General features: G+C 42.0%; 4 protein-coding genes across 9 annotated transcripts; 1 reads left to right on the top strand and 3 right to left on the bottom strand.

Moving 5' to 3' along the window:
• Window positions 1–2,171: 2,171 nt before the first annotated feature.
• On the bottom strand, window positions 2,172–10,609 carry AP1M1 (adaptor related protein complex 1 subunit mu 1). The gene is made up of 12 exons (XM_072845552.1): window positions 10,460–10,609; window positions 9,653–9,809; window positions 9,204–9,271; window positions 8,515–8,645; window positions 8,223–8,370; window positions 7,513–7,639; window positions 7,028–7,170; window positions 6,102–6,173; window positions 5,655–5,813; window positions 4,871–4,996; window positions 4,604–4,679; window positions 2,172–4,001 (listed from the first exon to the last, which is right to left on the bottom strand). The coding sequence occupies exons 1-12, from the start codon at window positions 10,499–10,501 to the stop codon at window positions 3,979–3,981; spliced, it is 1,272 nt and encodes a 423-aa protein (XP_072701653.1). The 5' UTR covers window positions 10,502–10,609; the 3' UTR covers window positions 2,172–3,978.
• A 415-nt stretch (window positions 10,610–11,024) lies between these two features.
• Window positions 11,025–12,343, bottom strand: FAM32A (family with sequence similarity 32 member A). Its single transcript, XM_072845759.1, has 4 exons — window positions 12,194–12,343; window positions 11,985–12,123; window positions 11,793–11,846; window positions 11,025–11,608 (listed from the first exon to the last, which is right to left on the bottom strand). The coding sequence occupies exons 1-4, from the start codon at window positions 12,268–12,270 to the stop codon at window positions 11,540–11,542; spliced, it is 339 nt and encodes a 112-aa protein (XP_072701860.1). The 5' UTR covers window positions 12,271–12,343; the 3' UTR covers window positions 11,025–11,539.
• A 159-nt stretch (window positions 12,344–12,502) lies between these two features.
• Window positions 12,503–17,820, top strand: CIB3 (calcium and integrin binding family member 3). 3 transcript variants are annotated; one of them, XM_072845757.1, is made up of 7 exons: window positions 12,503–12,605; window positions 13,328–13,464; window positions 13,776–13,810; window positions 15,520–15,631; window positions 15,994–16,141; window positions 17,073–17,268; window positions 17,755–17,820. In XM_072845757.1, the coding sequence occupies exons 2-7, from the start codon at window positions 13,414–13,416 to the stop codon at window positions 17,774–17,776; spliced, it is 564 nt and encodes a 187-aa protein (XP_072701858.1). In that variant the 5' UTR covers window positions 12,503–12,605; window positions 13,328–13,413; the 3' UTR covers window positions 17,777–17,820. The 3 variants fall into 3 exon arrangements, with proteins under 3 accessions (XP_072701858.1, XP_072701857.1, XP_072701859.1); XM_072845756.1 differs by lacking the exon at window positions 12,503–12,605 and having other exon boundaries at window positions 13,285–13,464; XM_072845758.1 differs by lacking the exons at window positions 12,503–12,605; window positions 13,776–13,810; window positions 15,520–15,631 and having other exon boundaries at window positions 13,285–13,464.
• Window positions 17,821–18,444: 624 nt separating this feature from the next.
• Window positions 18,445–27,355, bottom strand: RAB8A (RAB8A, member RAS oncogene family). Of its 4 annotated transcripts, none has more exons than XM_072845752.1 (8): window positions 26,951–27,355; window positions 26,303–26,363; window positions 25,974–26,034; window positions 25,491–25,568; window positions 24,911–25,000; window positions 24,181–24,246; window positions 23,578–23,628; window positions 18,446–22,596 (listed from the first exon to the last, which is right to left on the bottom strand). In XM_072845752.1, exons 1-8 carry the CDS (start codon window positions 27,072–27,074, stop codon window positions 22,504–22,506), a joined length of 624 nt encoding a protein of 207 aa, XP_072701853.1. In that variant the 5' UTR covers window positions 27,075–27,355; the 3' UTR covers window positions 18,446–22,503. The 4 variants fall into 4 exon arrangements, with proteins under 4 accessions (XP_072701855.1, XP_072701853.1, XP_072701854.1 ...); XM_072845753.1 differs by lacking the exon at window positions 18,446–22,596 and adding an exon at window positions 22,603–22,829; XM_072845754.1 differs by lacking the exon at window positions 24,181–24,246 and having other exon boundaries at window positions 18,445–22,596.
• Between the last annotated feature and the right edge of the window lie 57 nt (window positions 27,356–27,412).

Below are 27,412 nucleotides of genomic sequence, written 5' to 3'. Positions count from 1 at the left end.
CAGGTGCAATCTCTTAACCCGAGACAAACCCACTGCGGATAAAGTCTTATTGTCTCTATGCGTAAGAATGTTTTATAGACAAAACCATCTCAAATTAGAGTTGGGAAGCAAATACAAGCAGTCCAAACAGTATACAGGCATGGACGGATGGCAAGAAGGAAGGAAGAGTAGAAACATGTAAAAGAAAACCAATGAAAGAATCTCCCTAGCTAGAAGACAGAGGTGGAATGAAGCTTTTCTAATGCACCCATTTTACTTGATTGGGAGGTACGTTCTGGCTTCTTTTATCGAGACAAAACCAATTTTCTCTAGAGGTAGTCAAGTGGGGGGAAAAAAAAAAAAGATACTCTCTCATTTGTTGTATCAAACAGGAGCTTTCAGACCACCAGCTGAGTCTTAATTTTGTGACCCAGCGATGTCCACCACCACCAGCGTACAACTCTGCGTAGCTGCTTCTCTGGCTCTGCAGAGCGGCTCATCCCTTCCCTTTGCGCTGATGCCCTCTACTCTGTTTTGCAGCATTACCATAATCAGCCACGTGAGAGTAACAGAAAGAAGTAAGAACCATAACAGAAACCTCTCAAACTAAATCACAAAGTTACTGAAGTCCAAGAATCATACTGCATAAGCCTAAAAAAAAAATATTCTAGTTTTTGGGTTTTTTAATGAACTCAGAGGAACTAAAAAATACCTTCCAAATCAAAAGATGCATCTTCTACATACTGTTTGAGTGTATAACTCTTTCAGATAGTTAATGGGAAGCATGCAGCGTGCTCAGAATGCCATCTACTGGCAGAACTGGCCATGGAGGGGAGGAAAAAACAAACCCAACAGCAGTTTGTTGCAATTTTTCATTCTAAGAAAGCCAAGATATCAGATACACATACCCACCGCTACAGGAAGTAAAGCTACCTATTTACGCCAATGGGGGAGTGCTGCTGACGCACCTTGAGGAACAGCTATCTAATCAGTTAGCAATTAAATAATGCGTAGATGAGGTTACAGTTTTGCATGCCTGCGGAGAGGGAAAGGGGGGACTGCTTCCTGCTGCTGAAATATTCTGATCCAGCAGTCCGTGTTAAGGATAGAGCAGCGGAAACACACTTGAGCTTGCTGAGAAGAAAATAGCCTGCTTCCCAGCTAATTACAAAAAACCAGACTGCGGAGAACATTTAAACATTGCTGGCTTAGTATTAGAAACAGACGTGTGTTTTCAGAGCCACTTGAGAAGTTTAGTCTTTTGATGTTCCAAATTCCAGGTAACGCAGCTATGAAACCACGTCGAGCTGAAAGCGCAGCTGAGACACTTTACTGCTTATTTGAATTAGGCAAATTGTCTTTTAAAAGTATTTTATATTAGGCACTTACCTGTAACATAGTGGCAGACCATCAAATTTACATTTTTCCACACTAGGTGGAGAACAGAAGCCACCAAGATAAGAAAGATTTAGCAGTTGCTCAAAGAACAAAACTTACAGAAAAAAAAGTTACTCCTTGAACAAGAGCTAGTGCTAGAATAGTATCACATCTCTGTTTCTGCCTTTATGCCTGTGTAAGTACACAGGGACCCTACATTTCAACAATGAATGGATGAAGAGGTGGGTTGGTTTTTGCTTTCTGAAACAGAGGGTGCTAATGAGCACTAATTTGATGGTGCATGGGCGAATTTTGCAGAGAACAATAGAAAAGCAAAGATTTTGTCAGTATTTGGTAAAAAAGTCAGGAATATGAATACTTTCAGCTTTTACGAGGTTCAGTTCCACTTACCCAGGCCTCATATTAGAACAACTGAGGGTACTCTAAGATTAAAGGCTACAACTTGCTGTAGATCAAACTGAAAAAAGAGCAAGTGAAGCACAACTGATTCAAAGAGGACTTTTTGCCCTTTATTACTTCCTGGACAAGCACGGCTGATGCCCCATCATCAAAACAGAGTCAAATTGTGACAAAATATGAGAAAACACTGTTCTGGTCCGCAAGATACAACCTTCAACAGGAAAACAAATGAAGCTATTAAAAGTCACATTTTACAGGCAAATAACTAAAGCGAACACTTTGAAGAAGAGAGTCATCAGGAAGTGATTTGTCAACCAGTTACAGTTTTAATATAAAAATGTTTAGTCCAGTCATAAGCTTAATTGTTAAAATGAAAATGAGTAGTGGAACCAAAATCTTGATCAAGATTATTTAATTTGTTTCAGCATCAAGCTTGTTGGGTGACAAATACAGTAACCTTACTGCAGAATATACATGTGCACACCTATCGTTGCCTAACCAGCTGTCTGGTTATTGCCTAGATACCTTCAGGTATCGGTCCTCTCTGAGGCAGCTCTTCCTGTAACGTTACAGCAGCTGCATCTCAGGGGAATTTAGTTGATTTTTTGCTAATAGTATTTATCGTATCACAGGTATATGTATAGTCTACAAAGATTTAGTGGGGACGTTGACTGAAGTATCTTCTCAATCTTGTGGGAGAGTCAAGGACTGTCAACAGAGTGGTGTGGAGAACTTTGCGCACAGTGTACTACATCATGTTTGCAGACATATATTTAGATTTTGATGGTTTAAGTTTAGCATCTGTCAGGAGTACTAAATTCAAACCAAAACAGTCTAAAAATTGTTTAAAGAAAATACTGATAACCATCAAAATTTTTCTGAAAAATCAAACTATGTACACCCATGCCAATCTTAGCTTCTCAGAAAAAAAATGAAATGGCATGTAAAAAAAAATAATACCTTTAAGTATAACATTCTGAACTGTTATCCATTCTGCCAGGAAGTTATAATAATAGCTGTTCACAAACTGAAAAGACTGAGAGAGGAAGCATCCCCCTTAGGGCAAATGAAGTTAAACAATTCTAGTGAACTATAGCAAAAAAGGGAAATATTTGCCCTAAATTAACACAAAGGCAAGCTGGAAGAAAGATGGCAACTGTATTTTTATCAGTCTCTTCATAAACAACAATCAATTTTCAGGAAGAGGTTGGAGTATATTACTATTATCTGAGAAAATATTAATAAAAAACCAATCTTCCTACCAAATTTCATCACCTCCAAAATGGTTTTGGTCTTTTTTTTTTTTTAATAATTAATCTAAGCTCTTATGCCTACATATTACAGTTTTGAACTTGTTTTACGAATAGCAGGTAAAAAAAGGCAAATGCTAGTCAATTGGCATAGGGTTTCCATGCCCTAGGGGTATCACAGGGTTGAAACTCTTCAGTCTGCATTTCGACTAACTCGCACTAGCAATCATCATGCTTCCACAGAGACGTTCCCATAGACATTTACTTCTGTGATCTCTTGGTCTCAGTTAACTTAGTCTTCAACAAACCCATATTTTTGTTTGTTTCCAAACCCTTCACTTGAAGTTATTCTGTCCGATTAATTGGTTTGAAACCATGCAAAAAGAACAAATAGTATTTTTGGACTTCAGATAGTTTTAACTCATATTCCGTAAATTTTTATAAGTTAACAGAGCTTTGAATGAGTTAAGGCACCCATATGCCCAGAAAAAAATAAATACCTTGGGCTAAATACAACTAAGTGTTCAGCAGTCATTTAATTGCACAATCGTCTCCCTAATTTGTAGAATAATGCTGCCAATGTCTTTAGCGATCCTAAAACATGAATACTAGAAACTGCGAATGTAACGGACAAGGCATTGACAAGACATTCTCAAGGTTCATTCTGTATTCCTGGCTCCTCAAGATAACTGCTACTCCTAACGTAATTAGCATTTAGCAGCAAGATCAGCATGTTCTAAGAATGAAATAAATATTCACACAATCAATACTAATGGTTCAAATGCTCAAACACATTATTGAAAACAGTAATTTTCCAATCTTTCTCCTGCCAATCCAAGATTGCAGAAACAAGACCCTTGGCAACAACATTCACAGCTCTCAGTACCACAGAAGCTTCTGCAAACAAATTCTAGGCCTGAAGTTTTGTCGTCTGTGGTGCTTGTGAGGTGTTTTACTGTGTTCGAAGCTGGTAGTCTGTAAACGGGAAAAAAAACAATCCAAAAACCAGTTTTAGTAAATTGTCTCACTAAAAGTAGTAAAGCAGATCAGCAAATTGGGATGAAGTCATATAAAATAAAACCAGATCTTTGCTTAGAATGGCCATGATAATGAGCTCTAAAGCCATTAAGGTAATTGCAGGCTGTCATGCTTCCATGCCAGAAAAAGTTAGATTAGAAAAACAACAACAACCACCACCACCAAACCCCACCACTTTTACTTGCTAACAATCTAGTATCTTTTAGTAGACAGTGTCTTATACATCTTAAAGCTGGCAGAATGATACATGTGAGCAATTTCTTTTTAAATTTACATTCAAAATATCTCACCAAATCCCAGCTCAATTACAAAATACCTGAACAGCATTACTGAATTATCCCATTGGGTCTTTCATTAAGACACCAAAAAAAGGTGACTGGAAAAAGCAGCATACCTTAATCTAACATGTATCTAAACCGTATAGTTTAATACTCAAGAATATGAGCAAACTGGTTTTGTGTGTTTCTATTTGTAGGTGTATGCTGGAGAAACAAAACACACAAGTTGGAGCCGTCTACAGTCTATTGTCTTCCATTTACCTCCATTCTGGGTAATATAACGAACCCACGGGAGAGCCTGATAGCCACTCTTCTCAATTATCTTCAAGTAGCGAACCTGGAAAGAAAGATATGTTAAGAAATAAAGCCTCCCATGTCAGCCAAGCAGCATTTGGCAAAAAAAGAAAAAAATTTTTTTGGTCAAAAATATGTTTTATGGATAACATTGAACACGAATCATCAAGAAGATGAGAAAAACTTGTGTTTTAGCATGTTAACTTAGCAGTATTTCTATTTTCAACTACTAACCTGGATTCCTGAAGTGGTGAAATATGGAATCTCAAACTTGACACTAATGGGAGGTTTTCCTTCCTTATCTTCAGCTTCAACACTTGGAAGTCCAAAGTGAGCTCTCATCAGGTATTCTTTTCCACCCTACCCAAAAGGGAGAGATTTTTTTTTTTCTTGAAACAAAAAATAAAAAAACTTGCAACGATACAAGTGGTTTTCTTAATGTCAAATTGCTGATCTCCACTATTCATTTCAGCTCTTCACTAGGGCTTAAAAGTGAGCTCTTGTTTTTATTTTAAAAATACTTTTTTTTAAAGATACAGATCAAATCAGGACCAGCCTGAGGCATAATTGATTTTCTTCAAGCCTCATACTCAAAAGGCAAGGGTACCACTGACCATTCTGCTTAAATGGTGACAGACAGCTGTACTACCGCACCATTAGCATTTGAAAGAGCTCATGCTCATGGAACCACCCAAGAAGCACAGTCTGACAAACTAAAACAGCTGCTGCTAAATCTAGGCCAAGAGATTACACCATCCACAGACATTGCTCAAAAATCTGCTCTCTAACCTAGTTCTGAAAAATTATCCCAATTAAAAACAAAAAAATTTATAAACAACAGTATCTCAAACATCTATTAGCAAGTTCCAAGCCTTCATCCAAGGGAAAAGAGGAAGAGGCCAATACTGCTTGTCTGATACTATTAGAATTTACTTTAGGCAGGGTCTGAACATTCATAAAATATTAACATTAAGTAATTATTACACTATTAGGCAATAAGACTAAAAATAACACTTACTGGAAAAGATTTAATGGACCAGACAATTTCACTGTTCTCTGGAACCCATTTGACACTTCCAACAGTGGTTTTAAACTTTGGCGAGTCCGCATCGTTTGGAACCGGAATGTGAATCTCCACATTGTTGGCAGTTGATCTACGCTTAAATTGACTTTTTGCCTAAAGAAGAACAAAAAAAATATCAGAAAAGCAGGCCTCTCGATATTTCCATTATGCAAGTGAGTTTGGAAAGCTGCGAGACACACAAATCCCCTCCACACCAGTCTACACACCGAGAAACAGAACTGTAACACAGAGATCATAACTTACAAATGAAGTTTTCAAAAATATGCATGTCCCACAGAAATACTAAATACTTGTACAAAAATGCACATACTGCTGGTCAAGCTTTGAAAGCAAATGAAAGAGAAGACTAAAATTAGCCATAATTATTTCTGAACTTCTGACCTTGATCATGTACTCAATGCGGCTGTGGGAATGTTTTTCAATCACGGACTCAATCCAGATCAGTGGTTTTACCTAAGGGGGGAAAACAGTTGTAAGTTTTACTTTGACACGGTCATGAAAATGTTGCTTCCCCTAAAGCTACACTCAACACATGAACCCCACAGAAAACAGAAAGTCTGTGGTGTTCGAAATGACAAACGAGTTGTGTTTCTATTAAAAAAAAAATTATACAAATGAGCAAGCATTGATATACCAACGACCAAGCGTTACAAGAATCACAGGCTTAAAAAGGTATATCTCAAATTAATCCCTAATAACAAACACTTGCATTCCAAAATATTTGATAATTCAACACACTAGGGACTGAACTATGACTAAGCCCTAAAAATAACTCTAATTCAAACTACTGCCCTTAAAATAAAAAATTAATACTAAACTTTTCATTTGTTGTCTCCTGTTGCGTATTATAGACCTTCTCTATATTGAATTTTTCCTTTTCTGAAAGGAAAGCTACCCTTATCACTGTGGCTAGCATACTCTAATAAAATTAAATGACATAAATACCATTGCTGACAAGCACAATGAATTGCTACACAGACATTTCATCACATTAGCTTAAAAAAAAAGTTAACACAGGAACGATATTTCAGAAACAGTTTCAATAGCAGTTGAAAATAGAGACACTTATTGCCAAGTTACTTCTAAACTCATTCTTACTTCCTCCAAAAAGAGTGAGCACAAAGCTTTGCTAGTAACAGTTGACTTGAAAACTACTATGCTGCCCACACTTTAAGAAAAAAAAAATTAAGGGAAAGCCTTAAACCCTTGTAATTAAGCCTTAATGACAAGGGAAAGCCTTGCAACAATTCTGCCTACAATCTAAAACTTTATCTAAAACATAAAAAAATGCAAACATCCAAACTTACGTGGGTATTGAGACGGTAAGACATGAGTTCAAACTCTCCATCAGGCGGAATGAAAGAAATTGTCCTGTCGTTTTCAAAGCGAGAGAGACGAACACACTGGTGAAACTTTACATCTTCCAGTTCTACTGATTTACTTTTGCCACCTAGCAGAAAATACACATTTCAAGGCGCTACACAAATTATGTCCGAAGTCTCATCACAGCCAGTTACACAGCAAAGTAGCTGTCTGCTGACGTTTTAGCCAATACTTTCTTTAGCTTGCTATAGGTTTTTAGGACTACAGAAGTCCCAATGAAAAATAAGCGATGAGGAAGCCTAGATGGCTACCATGTATTACCACAGACCTCGTGTGGTTTTCTACCCTGATAAAGGGAGTATTTCTATCATCTTAGAACAAATCCTTTCAGCTGAACCTCAAGCATCCCAAAACCTAAGACTTCAGATAACATCTTTCATGATTGCTGAGATATCACCAAAATACTCACGGCCTGTATTATCAAAGAGAACTTTATCGTTTAAACCAAGGCGCAGCTCTGGCATTCCCGAGAGAAAGACTCGCATTTTAATGGATCCAACTATCTCACTCCGCAATACGTTTCCATTGGCACTGACCTAAACAAAAAAGAAAAGAAAGGTGAGATTGCTCTGATGTGATATGTCATGATATACTCCCACCCCATCCCCATGTCCCAAGTTTTCTTGGATGTCTGTCTCCTGAGAAATTAATCCAGTAGAGTAGAATTAGGTAAGGGAGGTGATGGGCACAGACAGAGGAGGAAAGGAATCATGGAATCATTTAGGTTGGAAAAGACCTTTAAGATCATCAGGTCCAACCGTAAACCTAGCACTGCCAAGTCCACCACTAAACCATGTCCCTAAGTGCCACGTCTACACATCTTTTAAATACCTCCAGGGATGGTGACTCCACCACTTCCCTGGGCAGCCTGTTCCGATGCTTGACAACCCTTCTGGTGAAGAACATACCAGAAATTAGCAATACGTACAAGCAAAGCGTTATTTGTCTACTGGATGTCCTTGTGGGCACTCAAGTCTTCACGACTGACATTGTTTTAAGCAGCAGAGTACACCAGCCACAGTCAGTCTGACTTTTTATTGTACGCTTACAGGTTTTCAGACAATAAGCCCTTTTCAACGCTTCCCATTACAATTCTCATTAAAAGTTAAAGGTACCTACCAAAAGGTTAACAGACTCTATAACATCCAAGAACACTTCATTTTTCCTGTATTTTATCCCTTCTGATCTCCATGAAACAGCATTTGTAACAGTGGCAGGCGGACGTGGAGCTCCAGTTTCAAGTTTGTGACCTTCCTGAGTGATGTACCTTTACAGCCACATAATCAGCATGAAAAAATGAAATCAATTTTTTTGATAACTAGACCAAGCCAAAACATTTGTTTGCATATGGAAGAATGCTCAAAACTTTCCAAGGAGTTTGTCACTGTAAGTGATGCAGAATGATACTTACTCTTGTAAAATTTTACTGTCAGTGGTTTGTGGATAACCAAAATCCATAAGCTCATCTAACAACTCATAAATAATAACAAAATTATCCCTAATGCTCTCTTCTTCCAACTCCTTGAAATATTCAGAAAAAACCTGAAACAAAGTGACAGGAGAGAGGGGAAGAAGGAGGACTTAACTGAGGAAGTACATTCTTGCATCTAAAATAATAATTTTTTAAAAGCCCCAAACCAAACCCTGTAATTCACAAACAGCATTCTGTTCAGAAGATTAGCTTCAGGAAACCCACCTCAATTAAAAGAGAGCTAGAGAATCCTAGAAGCAACTCTAACTATTATGAAAAATATTTATTCTGGAGAAAATATTTTTCATGCCAGGTACAGATGAACCAAACATAGAATCTATATGATATGCCACTACTCATGCATCAAGTTCACAATTCTCCTCTGTGTTCTCAGGGCTTGTGCAACTACTTACAGCATTGTGTCACATCCTTTGCCTACTCAGCTACAAAATATCAATTCCATTATTAGTGGTTAGGAAGATAGTTCTACAAAATAATCAAATATAAAGTAAAAATGCTATTACCATAGAGTTCTTTAAAGATGTGAAAGCTCTACGCGCTTCGATTTAGATCAGACTTAGACTGAACTGAAAAGACGACAGAGGTTACGTTCGAAATGTCATACTCACCTGAACTACTTTATATAAAAATGAAAACACCAGTGATACACAAGCATTTTTCTTAGAAGTTGCAACAACTGATAAAGGATGTTCAGGAACACGCATTCAAAGTCACCATTCAAAAAAACGTTTACCAAGTGCATTTTTAAAAGCCTTTAGGCAATTAGAGTTAGCCAAAAAACCTAAGCATTAGTTAATTAACAGTACCTCCGCTCTAGCGAGATAGGAAGATAAAAATTCAGGAAATAATTTATTACAGTGAAATTAATATAACCACTTTTCTGCACCCTGCGCTGCTGGTGCACGTTACATTATGTAAAGCATAAAATGACTTTAATAGAGCCTCCTTCTGTCGCTTCACACATTCTCCAGCTTTGCATTTAGACACAAACAACACACATAATACAGCAGCGCTCGGCACATCAGCATATGCGAGCTATGTGCAGCGTAAAGGATACGATATAGGTTGTTATGTTTAATCCACATAAAACGCACTCCTCCATGTGCTAGAATAGGAGAAAGCGTCCCCTCTTCTTCCTTTTCCATAAGGATTGGCATAAAATGCTCCACCTCGGACATGTCCACATCTCCACGGTAATTCCGACAGATGAGAACCTATAAAGAGAGGAACAAAATCCGTGTATTTTTTTCCTCTTTCATGAGATGATGTTACCACGCAAGACCAATGCACAAGATATTTGGAAGGCCTCTTTAAGTAACTTTAAGTCACCAAGCTTCACTCTAGCCTCTGTGCATTCTATAAATGCAAATCACAATGCCAAAATACGTTGCTGATTAGAACATAAATCCTAATCTTTCATTGCAAGGTCATGTATTAATATTTTCCAGAGTTATTCTGCACCTAATGCTGCACACACCTTCATAATGCTTTTAAGATGGGTAAACATGCAACTCTTCTGAGACAAACTACCTCCAATTAAGGCAGAGATTAATTACCCCCGGTGGGATGCCCAAGGGCCCTGCTGGCACGTCTGCTACCAGCAGCCGCCTCCCTCGGCATCTGCAACCGCCAAGAGGAGACACAGGCCACGACTCCCCTGTCACAGCTCGGACCTGCAGTGCCATGTAAAACCGGGAGGGGCCGGGAAGGGGAAAGCGGCTGCCGCAGACCCCGACGAGGCCGGGGAACCCCCGCATCCCAGGGCCCCTCACAGACCGGAGCCTGCCCGACCCCCTCAGCGGCCCGGGGCGAGGGAGGCCCCTCCGCTTCGGCCCCGCAGAGCCCCCCGCGGCCCGGGCCTTACCTTCCCCTTCAGGTCCAGCACGTAGACGGCGCTGGCCGACATCGCCGCCCCGCCGCCGCCGCCTCCCGCCCGGGCCGCCGTGTCGCCCGGCCACAGACACACCGACTTCCGCTTCCCGCACCGGCACTTCCGGCAGGAAGTGACGAAACGAGGCCCGGCTCCCGCGGGAGGGATACGCGCAGGGCTCCGCCACGGCCGCGGATGAACAGTGCGACTCACCGCCTGTTAAATAGTCCCGGTGTGGGCTGCCCCGGGGTCTTTTTCCCCGCTGGGAATCGGTCCCACAGCGCCCAAACAGCACCAGGAGCGGGGCTGGGCGCTAACGGCGCCGGGCCGCAGCCCACAGGGGAGGGTTGGGCAGGCTGAGGTGCGAGCCCCAGGCAGAGGCTGAGCACCCAAGGCCCAACCAGTGACAGCAGAGGGACAATATTCGGGTTCAAGAACAATATTCGGGTTTAAGAGGCATGTTAGGATCTTAAACATCAAGATACACGTCATCTCTCAAAGGGAGTAAGAACTGTAAAGGCAAGCAAGGCACTTCAAAAACTCCACACACAAACGACTGTTTCATCAGTGCACTGCCTCTGATTTTATAGGTAAGTCAGCACCAAAAAATGACAAAAGCAGCATTTTAATAAGAAGTCACATCAAAGTTACAAGTTATAGCAGACCCCCCCACCTCAAAAAGAACTCTAGATAGAAATTATACAATTCCTATAACTTTCAAGAGAAGCTTAGGCTATGCGAGGCCATCAGACTCTTCACTTCCAAAAAGGCGAACTGTTAGTATCAAATAAAGGAACACTTTCCAGCAATTTATTTTGGCCTTAATCCTGCTCTAAGCACTAAAAGAAAGATAGCCCTCTGCACCTATATAAATTAGAGCTCATCAGCCAAGAAGAGACTTCACTGAATACTGGGTTTTCAAAAACAAAACAATTAAATAAGACAGTACAAAGTCATAAACGCTCAGAAGATATATTAAACATACAATATGGAGAATGCACAGATTTACATGGCAACCCTGTTCAATACAAACAAAACACAACTCCTGATCCAAGGCCTTGAAAAGCAGTCCATTCACTTAGTCCAGCTGACTTTAGGAATGTCGTAATGCTCCGTCAGAGTATCCAAGTGCCTGTTGAAATCCTAGGGGAGAGAAAGAGGAAGAAAACGTTTAATATTTGGCACTGACATCACCACCACTGAACCACAAGACCCTCTGCCTCCCTGCTTCAGTGCTTCACAAAGGCGAAACAGTTCCTCCAGCCCAAGGAGCCTGCGTGCTGATAAATACACACCGGCCTGAGCAAATCGGGATAATTTAGCTTACCTCCACTCTCTGCTTATGGGTTTTCGACGCTTTCTTCAGGATCCTCTCCATTTGCTAGAGGAAGACACAAGAGAGGCCAGTTACTTCCAGCACTTGTAGCCCCTCAGGGGCCGCATCTAAGGGCTCGACTGGGGTTTTTAAATCCCCGCCCGAGTCCCCAGACGGGGTCTGGCCCAGGCAGGGCAGCCCTACCCGCTTCTCCTGCATCTTCTCGTAGGCCACCTGCGCCGGCGTCCGCTTGTCCAGGCCGCGCTTCTTCTCCTCTTCCTGCTTCTTGCTGCTCACGATCTGCTCCAGGATCTGGGCCTTGTCCTTCGCCTTCTTCTTCTTCCTGCGGGTAGAGGGCGGTCAGCGCCCAGCCCCGGCTGCCCTCCCCGGTCCCCCCGGTTCCCTCTCCTCACCGCTTGCCGGCCCCCAGGGCCGCGCCGCTGCCCTTCAGCCGCAGCGGCCCGCGCTGCACCGCCTCGTAGTCCGCCATGGCTCTGCCGCCGCGGCGCCCGCCGCTCTGCGGCGCCCCCTGCAGGCAGCGGGGGGTCCCGCAGCGCGCGGCGCGTTGCCGCGGCAACGCTGTGTCCTCTCCCTCTGTGAGGGAAAACCGCTACAAGCCGAAGCCGCCCTGAGAGCAAAGTTCGGAGATCCCGGCTGCGCCAGAAAAAAACAGCCCCAGCCCTCCCCACACACGTCGTTCCATGCCGAACAGAACAATTCTGAATAACTTTTGCTTATTTGAAGGCGCGCCGATGAATGAGGCCGGCGTTCCTTTGCTGAGGGGAATAGATTTTCCACCGGACAGAGGGCCCACCCAGCCGGATGGTAGGAATAACCAAGAAATGAAAATTTTACAGCCTGCCCGGGATCAATAAATAAGGCAGCCTGCCACACGCTGTAGCTGTGCAGTCAGTTCCTCCTCCTACCCTTGTTTTTCATATTTCACACAGCCTGTAACTTCACGTTTCTGTTCACATGTATGAACTATATACTCACATGTATTTTCAGTGTAAAGGCTATATATGTATCAGTATATATATATCATGTCACGCTAATAATCATTAACTAGTGGTAATGTGTATTAGCAGATAATGCAGAATAAAGGGAGTGAGCGAACTTTAGATACTACCTCTAGGAAAAACTACCATTAGCATTAGTGTACGATGTGTATTACAGGGAAAAGTGAGAAGGAAAGGACAAGGGCTTACCATCACTGTTACTAATTTCTAGCATTTGGTGTTCATTCTTAAAGAAAGACATTACTAACACTTTCCAGGTAATTTACCATATCTGAAGGAATTAAAAAGTACGAACCATGAAGTCTACCTGCTCCCTCAAAGACACAAACAAGCAGCTATTAGCTGTTTTGCTAAATACTGTAACATGACTCTTTGTTGTGCGCACAGGAGACAGGTGATGCTGGCTAAGAGCCTTAAGGAGCCAGGCTAAAGATTTGATGAAATGCTCCTGTTATGATACTTTGCAGCCTGTGGAATAGGGAAGCTGGTTACTTGATCCTCTGCTATACCTGAACCTCATTGTTGCAGCTTTTAATAACTGAATATCCAGACGTCCTATCAAGGTGCCTTTGAGGAAGGAATGATGGGACAGGAATCAGCATTCAGAGCTAGAAATGGGCAACAAGCAAACCATTTTCACTCCGGAGCAACTGGATGCATATCAGGTATAAACCAAACTAAATGGCTGTTTGGACAGAACATTGAATAACGGCGAGGGCTTTTTTTAAACAATCTCTTTTAAAAATTACTAAGTAGGAGTACTAAATTACAGCAAAGATTTTAGTAACATAGTTTGATTCTTACATCAAGAAGAAGGGTTATAAAATACTCCTAATTATATGCCAAAAAGAAAGAGCATTAATGCTTGGCCACATATATGACAATATAACTCCATTTAAGTGACTGTACTGGAGAAGTCTGGGCCAATGCATGCTAAAAACTGTCATTACATGTTACATCTGTTCTTATTTCATAGGACTGCACGTTCTTTACAAGGAAAGAAATTCTGAGGTGAGTCTCGTGTGCATTTTGTGTGTAAAGTACAGAGATTGCTATAAAAACAGGTTACATAGAGGGTAAGGTATTTTAAAAAATAATTTAAAAATGGATTTACACAAAGTTAAAGCAATACCTTTGGACAATCTGAACTTTTTTGTTGCCTTTTTGTGTACAAAACCTATGTTATCTATCTTAAACTGAGCCAGAACTCTGAATTTTGTACTAAGGTACCAGTCGCTCTATCAGAAATAAATGTAACAAGTTATGTTGTAGTGCATACTTTGCCAGCGACATCCACGTTCCCTTCACCTTGTTTTACGACAAATGCTTCAAAGTACACTGTTACTCTTTGGGATCCTTCACCTGTCTTATGAAAACCTTAACAGTTGTGTCAAATTTTATTCACAGTTTTTTCATGTCTTCATGTAAATAATTATCCTGATACTCTAAGGTGCATTTTTCCGAAAGCCTTCACACACCTCATTGAACACTCCATTTAATCTCTGGCCAAAGGATCTGATAAAGACAGGTTCAGTATTTTGTTCACGGGGGGCTGAGAGCCTGCACTGAAAACCTCAACTTGTAAAAAATACTTACCCAGATAGTAACGTACATTATATTGAAGTTGCATTTGCCTTTCCTAACCATTGGGCATATTAACAGAAAGGAAAGTGTTCAGTTTCTGCATCTCTCAAGATGTCATCACACATTTTTTGCTAATTTCTCTGAAGGGTGGAGCACAAGTGACAATTTTGTACAGACCATGTCCCTCTTTAGAACCTTGATATCTGTGTAGGAACTCCATACAGGATAAAATAGGGATGGTTCTGTAATAATTGAAATCTAAATCTGTCTGCCTTTCCATGTAGAAAATAGAGGCCAGAACCATAACTGCGTCATGAATAAGACATTTATTATTGATAAGGATCCCTTTTAAAATTCTGTCCTATTGTTTTGTTGATAACCACTGTGAATGGGATCCTTGCTCTAGCACAAGAACTGAAGCAAATAGCATGCTGAAAAAGTGATGAATACATTCAAATTATTATGCATGTTTTCTGTCTCTTGAACCCAAGTTCTATGGAAAAACAGGAAGACACTTGGGGTGGATAAAAACCTGGCAGATTTGGTCCCAGATCTCTCTTCCTGCCCAGAGCTTTAGGCATTCAGGGTTTTATTCTGACATTTAAACTGAATCTTTCATGCTCCAGTTGAAGCCCGTTATTTTTGGTCACATTCATTGTGGACGTGGAAAACAGATCCCTTTTGCCTTGCCACAAGTTTTTGTGTGTTTGGAAACTGATTAGGTGGACCTTCAGGTTGAAGGTCTTGTGCCTTGTTATCATAAACACATAAATCATAACTACACTACATGCCTGAATACCATTGCTGACAATGTAGAAGTGAATCTGAAACTGTAAAAAGCTGTTTTCAGATATGTGGTATCTAGTGGTTTGGCTGCCTGACCTGTGTAAGCATTTTCACCCAATTGTTCTGTAAGCATGAAGGCTTTGTATTTTTCACCAGTTACGCTATGTTGCTCTTTTTAATACTGTCTCTTCCACCAACAACTGCAGAGCATTCTAAATGTTATTTAGTGACTGGTATCACCCATCTGGTAAAGGATTCAGGGGGTGAAGAATGATATGGAAAAGGCAAACGCGTTGTTCTCAGAGGTCTAAATAACTTGTTCCCTAAACAAGCCTTTCTTTCTATTTCAGACTGTTTTACAGATACCGAGATCTAGCCCCACAGCTAGTTCCACTCCACTACACAGATAAACCAGACGTGACACTTCCCTATGAACTCATTGGCAGCATGCCAGAGCTGAAGGTACAGAGCAAGGAACACAACTGGAATCGAATGACACATTTCAGTTTATTCTACCCTTTTTTAATAATTCATCCAGTACTAATTGCTGGGAGGCTGAAATACAAATAAATTTTGGCTACTGAAGTCAAAAGTCTTTCTGGAAGCTTCTAGTGATTCCCTGAAAAGACCCTGAAATTGCACAAAGGTTAAAGAAGGCTGCAGCTGCGTCTAGCTCTGATACAACATTAGACAAGAACATAATAGCAGAAAGGGGAGTATTTGCCAAAAAGGGGTTACAACAACTGCTCCAATTGTGTCTTATCTGCACTGAAATAAATGCTAGTAAAGACCACCTTTCCTTGCTCCTGTGTTCTGTTTCCCAGGACAATCCATTTCGCCAGCGGATAGCAGAGGTTTTCTCAGAGGATGGAGACGGCAATATGACTTTAGATGATTTTTTGGATATGTTTTCAGTGCTGAGTGAAATGGCTCCCAGAGACTTGAAAGCTTATTATGCTTTTAAAATTTATGGTGAGTGAGACATGCATAAAAAGTAAACTTTGGAGAAATCCTGCAGCTTCATGTAGGGATGCAAAAATATTCATTTTGCCACCATAATGATTTCTAGTTAGGTATGTTTTTAATACAGCTTTTCTTTTCACTGCATTTGAATGCCTGTTCGCTCTCCTAGAAACTTCTGGTCTTCTTTATCCTTTTGTCTCTACTCTTCTCTTACTTATTTAGGGTTAGGATTTACTACAAAATTTACAACCTGAAATTATCTGCAGTTTTCAAGAGCTGATAAACATTTAAGAAATATTTCTGTCTGAGGGACTGCTTGGAAGAATGCAGCACAAGGGATCTGGCTGCCCATAAATCTGTAGGGTGGTTTTGGTAGGGGGAGGTGGGAGGCAGGGAAACAGACTTGTAGCATTTTTCTCCAAGGACAAATTTAAAGATTTTTTTATTTTCTATGGTACCATTTTCAGTTACTTTCTTCATGATCAGCTAAAGCTGAACAATATATCAAACCAACCAACCAATATTTTTTTGTGATTTAAACTGAACATGATTCAGCAAAGATGTTAAAAGCATGAACTCTCACCAAAACTGAGCAGCCCATTCTCTTCCTTTAACTTCATACTATTTCTTGCATTTAGTTCAGTAGTACTGATTTGCTAGAATCATTTAATTATGGCTAGGCTATGTTTAGCCATTAAACTACTTATCATTCTTACCCTTATGCAAGATAAGGAGAAATGATTCCAGGATTTTTATTTTGTTATTGAATTTTTATACAAATGAATATGGAAAACTGCAAGACTTCATTTCTGATTTGAAAGTTCTACTTATATAAATACATTACGGCCCGGGAACCAAACCCTTCCTATTAGGTCTTGGCAGTCAACCATGTAAAATGCTGACTTTTGTCACTTTGAATTCATTTTGTTTCCTTTGACAGATTTTAACAATGATGATTACATATGCAAATCAGATCTAGAGAAAACTGTTAACAAATTAACCCGAAATGAACTTACGCCAGAAGAAGTTAGCCTTGTATGTGAAAAGGTGATTTACGAAGCTGATGTGGACAACGACGGCAAGCTTTCTTTGGAAGACTTTCAACGTATGATAACACAAGCTCCAGATTTCCTCAGGTAATATTTGCTTTTAATTTCTAACACAAAATTGCTCTGAGTTTTTTTGTCAGAAGGCTCTGAAGTGTGTGTTTTATGTCTCTTCAGCCATTACAGATCATCACTCTTCCCTGACAGTTTCTAGTAGAGGTGCCCACCGCAAAGACTGGGAAAACAGATGCTTGGAAAAGTGTGGAGGCTTCTTGACTTGCTTTTTGAACCTTTTTACATGACAAAAAGTCCTCATAACTTAAAAAGTTAATATTGGTACTTAGGCTCCATTGATAAGCATATGAGATGAGCTCACTCAATGCGTAACATAGTCTTAATATGGTTTCTGATGCATGTCTTGCACAAAGCAGCACTCAAATCTTGCATTTATTTCATGTACCTATTCTTTGCAAGTGCTTCGCAAAATAAAGTACAGTCCTGGGATTAATTGTAGTGAATCCCTTTGAATAGAGAAGAGTGATACATAAGTGATCATTACTTCTTTTTTTTTAATAGCACATTTCACATTCGAATCTGAATCTAGTGAAACATGTAGATGGAAGCACTTCTTGAACCTTCAACAACTATTACTTCACCTGAGATTACCGTCCATGAGAGAGCAAAATGAGAGGAGTAAAGAGGACAATTTCTGGTAACTGAACCAGTCAGAGAACTCTGTCTCTTATTTACCTCTTTAAAAGGAACCATTCATTAAGCTCTTCATCAAGATTTCCCGCCCCCAGCTAGAGCAAATCTGGCCTGGACAGTGAGATGGGAAATATTTCTTTGAAGTTCAGACATCACCAGGTAGTAAAGGAACTTGTATCAAATCATATCTTCTAAAAAAATTCCCAAGAAAATGCCTTATCCAGTAAAACCCCCTTGAAAATAGTTTAAAAAACCTTATGGTTAACCAAAATTGTGTAAGCAACTCCTCTGATCAGCTTTAACAGTCTTAACAAATGGCCCAGTGAATCAGCTTCTCCCAGGTATTCTCCTTGTGTGTCACAGAAGCCCATTACAGGTTCTGAGAAGAATAGAGAGAAGAGCTCTCCACTTCAGAATTTGTAATGAAAAGTCAACATACTTTAAAGGACGAAACAGCCTACCCTGGGTTCCTGTCCCTCTTTTCTATTTTTAGAAATACCCTAATTTCCACCCAAGAATCTATATGCACGGATGATGAACAAGACTGACTAAGTTTGTAAAATTCTCTTTTCATAAGAAGTTTATTTATGCAGTGCTCGGGGTCCTGTACAACAGAGTAAAAACATACATACTGTAATAAACAACAGTTTTGTTTTTAATACAAACATGAAAATCAATGAGAAGTGTTTAAGAAAGCAGTTGTAATGTGGGAAGGGTGGCAGCCAAAAGTGGTCATTCTAAAAACACAGTTTACAGTTATTTTTAAAAATATTGGGATGCATTAAGTTCCCTTCAACACAAAGTCATAAGTCCCCACTCACACTCAACGCAGAGCGTCTGATTCCTGCAGAAAGGCTAGAGAGACCAGCCCACTACACGTGTGTTGCCTACAGAAACAAAAACTCCAATGATCAGTGAAAGAGATGGGTCAAAGAATAAGGCAGCCTGAAATAATCAGACTGCACGCTACCATTAATGTTCAATTGAACAGACCTTTATTTAATCTATAAATGAAGACAGAAGTTAGTCATCATTCTTCCCCAACCCCTATGAACTTCTCGCACAAATGGAGACCATCCTCTACACAGCTGTTTGTCCGTTTCCTCTCCAGCATACACCCCAGCCATTTCAAGTCCAAGAGAAGAAGAAATCACGGTAGCTTTTGAGCATGATCATCAGCCAAAGACTGCCACCACAATAATAAAACCCTTAACAATTGTCAGCGAGATGATTAGCATCTCACATGAAAGGAGAGACCAAATCATTTTCAGCAGCAGTAATAATCCATAGGATTTATAAATCTGAGGCTGAAAGTCTGATGCTGGCATAAGGCTCTGATGTCAAGGAACGTTAGATGTGCCCATCAGCACAGGGCTTACACAATGTAAGTATTAAAATGGCAAAGTGTTAAAACAGCAGTTCCACCATTTATTGACAGACGAGCTACTGACAGGTCTACACCTGAAAGGGTGAAGACTATCTGAAATATTGCAACCAGCCTCAAAAATAAGGTCAACCACAGAATTCTATACTCATTAAAGGGAATTTGAGAACGTGCTCAAAAATGGGTTTGTTTCTCTACAAACCAAGTGTTAATTGATTACCTGAAATGTTAGTGGCATTTAGACACTGAGAAGGTGTAGTAAGCACATTGTTAGTTTTTCGTATCCACTTAAATTCCTCAGTTTCACAAATTTTGTATTCAATTTCAGAGTTTTTCCTCCTTAAGGAAAGCTTAGATATAAATACATTACTGTATGTATTTACGCAGTACCTCTTCTGATCATTGTGTTTTCCTTAACAGTCATACTTAAAAAACACAGTAATTTCATTACGTGACGGAAACATCAACTACATATTGTGCTCATCCAAGATGTGATGTCTGTATTTAGCGACACGTAGCCAAGCACACATGCAACTGCAGGGTCTTAAACCTTTTCCTGTCTTACATTTGCGTTTTAGGTTTCATATTGCTTACATTGATTTAATTGCTGCGTAGAGTCTCTATACCCTAGAAGTACAGTGAAGACTGTAGTCACAGTAACTGTATGAAACTTCCTGAGATCAGGCAATAATGTAGTTGTTCATTGAGTAAAACCAATCGTTTTGTAAGAGGAAATCATGCTATAAATTAGCTACATAAACATGTGCAACAACCAGTGTAAGTTTAAACAAAAGGTATTCACGCACAAAGAATTAGCTTTGAATACAAAAAGAGTAACTCGGGATTTAGAAAATGAGGAGTGAAGAACACAATTCCATCCTTCAAGTTTTATCCACTTGGAAGTTAATACAGTTTTCTTTCTCATCTCACGATGAATTACCGATTTAGATACTGTCAACGGGCAATACCCAGTATCACGGTGGACAGCCTGCGATACCAAGTTAGACTAACCACTTATTTTTCCAGTCACTTTGAAAAAACAAGTCTTGCTGCAACATCTGGCTATATTAAAGTAGAAGGATGGATGTGAGACAATGCACATGTACTACTAAGCCAGAAACAAATCATTAAACAGATCTGTTTTGTGTTGGAAAACAACATTCAGACCATGCCTTAATCACCTCCCCAATTCTGCCCCAGTCATTCTTGAAGCATACAAAGTCTTTTTTTAGCATCCTTATCTCAAGACAGAAGCATTGCTTGTCCGATCTATAGCCCTGTATTATCTACACTTTGAAGCACATACTGACTAGAAGGCTCTTCAGTAGCTCAACATGATTTTATCCTACAAATACATCTGCATGTAATCCACCATGGCGCACGTTCACCAAGTCCTCACACTAAAAAGCCACAAGTAAACAAAAAAAACCCCCATCATAAGAGGGGGAAAGAGGAAAGCTTTACGTATGATTTTAATCCTGAACAGAACTCATTGTAATTTGCTAGCTATTAAAATTAAAAAAAAGGCTGGTAGCCTATAAAATGCATTTTTATAAATGAGTAACTTATACAGTAAAATTTCTTTTTTCCATTTTAGCAAAACAGGCAATATTCCTGTTGAGCCCAATTGCATGCTGCAGATTTATAAAGTTTAATTATGAACCTGATCGATCTTTAACTGCAGTAACACTTAACGAGTGCTACTTTGAGGCCAGAATGTAATACCACAAACTTGAAGAAAACAAAACTGGTGAGTAAATTCATTAACTTTAAAATCAGCTTTAATTTTACCCTTAAGTGCAGTTGTCAATGTAAACAAAGCATGTTAACAATTCCAGTGAGTTGCAGGACACAGCTGATACGTTCATTTGAATTCAATACACTGAAATTCCAATCACTTGACAGCAGACTTTGAAGCAGATGGTTCTTACTGGCTCCTTTTGTCAGTCTAATTAAGAGTCAGGCTTGCAGCCTCCGAACCGAGAGCAATTAGCTACCTAGGAGCTTCACTTGGCTGTTACATTTTATACATCGGAATGTAATAGACTGTGTTTATAGGAATAAATACATAGAATATTTCCACTGAGGACTAAACATCATTTGCATTGATGCACACTAACAGGTTTGTTGCTGCCTGGAATCTGAAATGATCAATACGCAGCAGCAAGGCAAATCTCAGTTTAAAAAAGTTTGTTTTCAGAAAGTGTTCATATGTGCAACATTTATTTGCATATGTGAGCAAGTGTGCATGAGAACACACAACTGGAAGCAGTGCAATACATTTTCTTGTCACAATTTAAAACCAGCTACTACATCATGACAGATCTAGAGTCATTCTCAACTGGAGAAGAAAGAGCTGCCCGTTGTAACATCACAAATTTGGAGGCAGCATCCCTACCCGAATCAGGGTCTGGTTCTCTACAAACAGACGCCAGCTCACGGGCACGGGACTCTCTGTAGCGTTCATTTCCTGTTAAACGTGTCTAAACGTCTGGAGTACTTAATCAAGCACGGTCAGGTCTAACACGGATAAAGTCATTCCTGATGGTAAGGATCCATTATATTTACAGCACGCTTTGGTTTTGTAAAAAAATAGATATTCCTTTGAGGAGGATTTTTTTTTTTTTTAAACTTCAATTGTACTTGTGGATTGTCTAGAATAACACAACTGAATAAGTACCAGGCAGATAAAGGGTTTTCTCTGTAGTAGCAAAGAGGTGGAGATGCAGAAAGCTTCCTTGTACCTTCTGAAAAGGTATAAGCCTGTACTGCTTACTAAGTGCATTTATTTGACGTTTTGATGCGATCGTTCTGTAAGCATCTATAGATGTGGATATGCACATGTATCATGTACACATACCTGGACTTTATTAATATTGGCATTTCACTTCCTTATTTTGATCATAACTTAATCTTTCTAATTTGGATACATTACAGATACGAACAAAAAGATTGAAGCCTGTCAGCAAAGGTGCTGTACACAGGTCACATTTGATCTGTACTCCCTCTGCTAGACAATACACATGCCCAGTGGCAATCTTGACAAAAATAAACTTGTTTCATCTCCAAAATTGAAGAGTCAGACAATTACTAAAATAAACAATTTCTTATTCAGATGGTCACAAAGTGACAAGGTATGTTGAAAATGCTAAGTCCACAGACAGAGGACATCTCACTCAGAACAGGCACAGTCCAGTTCGGTTGAGCAGATGCTCAGATTAAGGCCGTGTCCCTCACAGAAGAACACATCGGAAAAAGCTGCTTTTCTTTTGCTGGTCTGGTGTGATTTTGACTCCCTGGTTGCTGCCTTGCGGGCTATTGCCTTCCTGAAGACGCAAAGAATACGGAGTTACTCATTTACACTTAACAGCTTCTAGCATCCACACGTCATCTATTCGTTTTGTCGAATCAAGCCTGCATCTACAAAACCCATCGCTAAAATCAACAGGAGTCTTCACTCGGTTATCCGAGCCTTGCGTCAGCCACTACGAGAAGGCAGAGAACTGCACCTGCTTCTGTTGGCTTCGGCTGACGCGCGCTGCGCCTGTCCTTCTTCCTTCTATAAACTCAAAGACAGCCGAGATTAAAAAAAAAAAAAAAAAGAAAATTACAGGACACGTTTGGCTTTTGCTGAAACACTTCAGAATTGTCAGCAAGACCCAAACCACCACAGCTCTGTCAGCACACCTCTGGTCAGACAAAGGTGGAATGCCCGGTAAAAGTCGAAGGCATCTTCGTTAGCTTCATTTCATACGGAACAAACTGATATCGATCCATGTGTATTTGTTGCACAGAAGATAACCCAATCATTTCTCAGGACGCTTTTGCAAAAGTTACCAAAAATATTCGTTCTTTACCTATTTTTAAATTCCTTAAAGAATGAATAAAAAACATAAAACATAAAAATAAAACGTAACTAAACGTACTAGTTTGAAGACTACCCTGAAGTATGAAGTGGGCCTCCTATATGCCTGATTTATAGGATTCCATTTTTCAGACTGCAAGAGCAAGAAACGTCACTACACTGCCCTACCGCTCACCTGACTTTCAATAAAACAAATAAAAGATAATTTTATTTAGAAACCCTCGGCTAATTCCTGAAACGCAGAGACAATTATTATAAGCCAAGGTCAGAGCACAGCTTGACAAAACTAAAAATACACTTCTATAACCTTCAGCGCATCCCCCCTGAAAGAGACCACTGAATATTTTTGTACACTGTGAAACAGCACTTGCTATTTATTTGGCTTTTGCTTGGGTTTTCCTTCCTATTTAAAGACAGCGTGGGCCCAGTAAAGGTTACTCACCAACTTCTTGTCCATTTTTGCTTTGATATCTCTTGCAAGAGTGAAAAATGCCTGTGACAAGTAGAACAGTTCAGTGTTACCTGGTAAATAAAATATACTCTAACATTTTTATTTAGCCATAAGCTGCCTTCCCGAGTTTCTACATATACTGAACTCCCAAAGAACGTCAAGTTTTCAGGTTTTGCCCCCCTGCTCCAGGTTTTAACACTCCTTTTCTAACTCCGCTAACTTTTTTCTGAGCCTGGAAGCCACAGCAGCACACACCACCCACGGCGGGCATGCCCAGGGTTGACAGAGCGGCAAAACGTCGCCCTGTACCGATCACGTTACTGAACGCAAAGATATAAGCCCCGTTGTTCGGCGTGCTGCTCTAACACAGTTTGCTGTAACACCCTCGTGTTACGCTCTGAGCACCAAGTGCCATTTAAATAAATTAGCATAACGCTGGTTAGACAACGCCTTCGCGGAATGCACAGATATGTCCTTAATAAATCTGAACTATCTAAAAACTGAGCGTTGCATCCAGGCAGGACAGGCAAGCATCTCTATTGCTTGTTTGCACAAATAAGACAATAAATATAAGAGACAGGTGACAGTACTTACATTCTCTATGTTTATATTTGCTTTTGCGCTGGTCTCCATAAATTTAATTCCAAAACTTGCAGCAAGCTGAACAAAAGCAGGTGTCACGTTAGTTGGGTAGTTGCAGGAACAGCTCTAAATATAACCGACTGGGCCGGACCTGCCCCCCGGCGTGACTCGCACCAACCTGGGGATTTACTCAAGCAGAACAACTTGCAGAAATCAGGAACTAAACCTCGTTCCCGTTAGCATCTCTTCTTACTGGGCTTCGTTCTGTTGCTTTATGCCCTGCGTGCACTTTAATCTGCTCCTTTGCCTTTTAATTTTTTTGTTCGTGCATAGATACCTTGTCTGTCTTGTAACATCCGCAGTGCGCAGAGGCACCTTCTCTACCTTGACTAAGTCACATCTGATGCCAGAAAAGACAATCCTGTCTACCTTGTCCCAGTGGCTTTCAGCCAGAAAGGGACAATTCCTAAAGGTTGTGCTTTTTCTTCCTTCTTCTAAGAAAAAAAATCCAGCTCGTTGCTTTGCACCTAACACATCTCGACCAGACGACCGACAAGAATTCTTAACACAGACTCCTCTTTTTATCGGAGTGGGGAATGTATTGCGACTACAGCTTGGGAAACGTTCAATAGCTCGTGTCGAAATACCACCATGGTGCTAAAGAAGCGTACAGACAGTAACGAATGCAACTCTCATACTCTGAAAAGTCCAAGTTGACCTACGTTAAAGCTGCGGCACTCACCTTCTCCCCTTGCTCTCTCGAGACTTGCCTTTTGTCATTTGCATCACACTTGTTCCCAAGGATCATTTTTTCCACATCTGGAGAGGCGTGCTGAGACAGAAACAGATCAAAGAAAGGACTTTGGCTTGGGTGTTTTCAGACACACACTGTTGACAAGACGAGGCACACAGCAAGTACTGCACGGGGAGATGCCGGTGCTAAGCGTCTTCCGCAGGTTTACGGGCTCCCCCAAACCCTTCATCCCAGCACCTCCCCGCAGGCGCTGGCAGCCCAGCGCGCGTCCCCCACAACGACAGCTCTCGGGTCGCTTGTCGCGGCAGGAAAACACCATCTTTCAGGTCCCCTCATCACCAGAAAGGTGACAGTCCCCACAGCTGGCTCTCGTGTGCCAGCGCAACGAATTACTGTTAACCGAGACATTTCAGAAGTTATTGCTGATTTTCATTCAATTTATTCGCCAGGTACCCTCCAGCGCATGAATGCAAGAGAAACTTAACAATTCTGAGGCATTTTGGGTTTCAATGGCTTCTGGAGGAAGTAATAGCATCTTTAATATTCAGTAAGTGAATAGAGAAATTACCTCTTCAATATTCCTGACCCAGTTCCGGATATTTTCAAAAGATTTTTCATTGGTGATGTCATAGACTAACATAATGCCCTGAGGATTAAGAAGGAGATAGATTGTTTCAGCTAGCGTCAGTTTAAGCAAGAGTTAAAGCCTTATCCATAGCAGAAAGGAGCGACTTAACAAAGACTGTTTCTAAAAAAGCCGGTTCACAGTTCTACGTAGAACTAGTTCTACGTCTGCCTCGCCAGGTAAGGCGTGCGGGACGTGTATTTATAGAGCGAGTCGCGGAGGAAAGCTGCCTCTCGGAGCGCCCGCGCGGTCCCAGCACAGCTCTGGCACCGCTTGAAATGAGAGCACAACCATAAACATTTAGCTAGGCAGAGTTTCCATGGCGGAAGACAGACAGTTGTGTGCGTTCCACCCAAAACCCAGCTGATTTGACTGCGAAAGCTGAACCGCCCGGTTTCGGTGTAGCGCGACCCGCATCGCTCCTACCATTGCTCCCCTGTAGTAGGCGGTTGTGATGGTTCGAAATCGCTCCTGCCCGGCTGTGTCCCTGCAACAGACAGAACACAGGGCTCACGCAAACCACCTACGCCACCACGCTCGAGCCAAAGCCACCAAAAGTTTTCATTAAATATTGTTGGACCGGGCTTTTGATGTCACTAAGCAACACTAAAACTGTCACTTAGTTTCTAAGCTATCGTTAACTGCTGAAGAGTACAACAGGAGTAAAAACATGATGATAACCCCCCCACACACACCCCGTACGGACACCACGTTATCAGACATCAACCCCGGGAGCTTTAGAAGAAAAGTCTTACCATATCTGTAGTTTAATTTTCTTGCCATCTAGCTCTATAGTTCTAATTTTAAAATCAATACCTGAAAAGAGAAGCAACCGAGTCACTCACGGGGTCTGCCGAAGACCACGTTAACGCTCTTCCCTCTCACGCCGCTGCTCAGGTTTTCGCTGTCTCGGGAGGAGCACCCCCAGGGCGCCCTCCCCCTCCGCTACGAGGCCCGGCGAGCCCCCGGACGCAGCCCACGCTCAGCAGCGAAGCCAAGGGCGACCCGAGGCACCGCGGCGCCGGCCCAGCCCCTGCCCGTCTCCCTGCCGGGACGCGCCCAGTCAATCAGCAACGGCCCTTTACGAGCGACGGCAGCCGGAGCCTCGGGGCGGCTGCACGGCCGGGCCGCGCGCCCGCCGCTGCCCCAGCGCCGAGCCTCGGCAGCCGCCGGGGCCCCCGGCGAACCCGCCCCCTCCGCTCCCGCCGCCCGAGCCAGGAGCCGCGTCCTCCGCCGGGGACCTCCTCCGGGCGGAACGAGCCGCTTCCAGGCCCGGAGCCGGACCCGCCGCCCGCCCCCCGGCCGCGCCAGGCGGAGCCACCGGCCGGCGGGGCCCGGGCCGGGCCGGTCACCTCGGCTGGGCCGGGCTGGGCGCAGCCCCCGCCCGGCCCTTCCTCGCTCACCGATGGTGGAGATGAAGGTGGCGTTGAAGGCGTCCTCGGAGAAGCGGAAGAGCGCGCACGTCTTCCCCACGCCCGAGTCGCCGATGAGCAGCAGCTTGAAGAGATAGTCGTACGTCTTCGCCATGTTCGCGGGCACCGCCCCTCCGGGCGCGCCCGCCCCCCGCGCCGCCTCACGGGCCGCGCCCGCCGCCCATCACCGCCCGCGGCGCGCTTATTGGCTGAGCCCAGCGCGCGTCACCGCAGAGCCCGACCGGAAGAGCACGGGAGCCGGCGCGCCATTGGCGGGCGGCCTTCGCCCGGCGTGTAAGCGGCGGCGCGATTGGCGGCCCTCCCCGCTGCGCGTAGCCGGCCGAGCGTCACTTCCTGCTGCGGGCGGAAGGCGCGTGCGGCGGTGGAGCCGCGAGGCGAGGCCGGGCTGGGCGGGGCGGTTAAGTAGCCACGTCACGTATTTAACTGCCCGCT

This window comes from Ciconia boyciana, chromosome 24 (assembly GCF_034638445.1).
Source record: "Ciconia boyciana chromosome 24, ASM3463844v1, whole genome shotgun sequence".
Classification (NCBI taxonomy): Eukaryota; Metazoa; Chordata; class Aves; order Ciconiiformes; family Ciconiidae; genus Ciconia; species Ciconia boyciana.
Note: the sequence above shows the minus strand (reverse complement) of the source record. Positions and strands in the feature narration are given on the sequence as shown.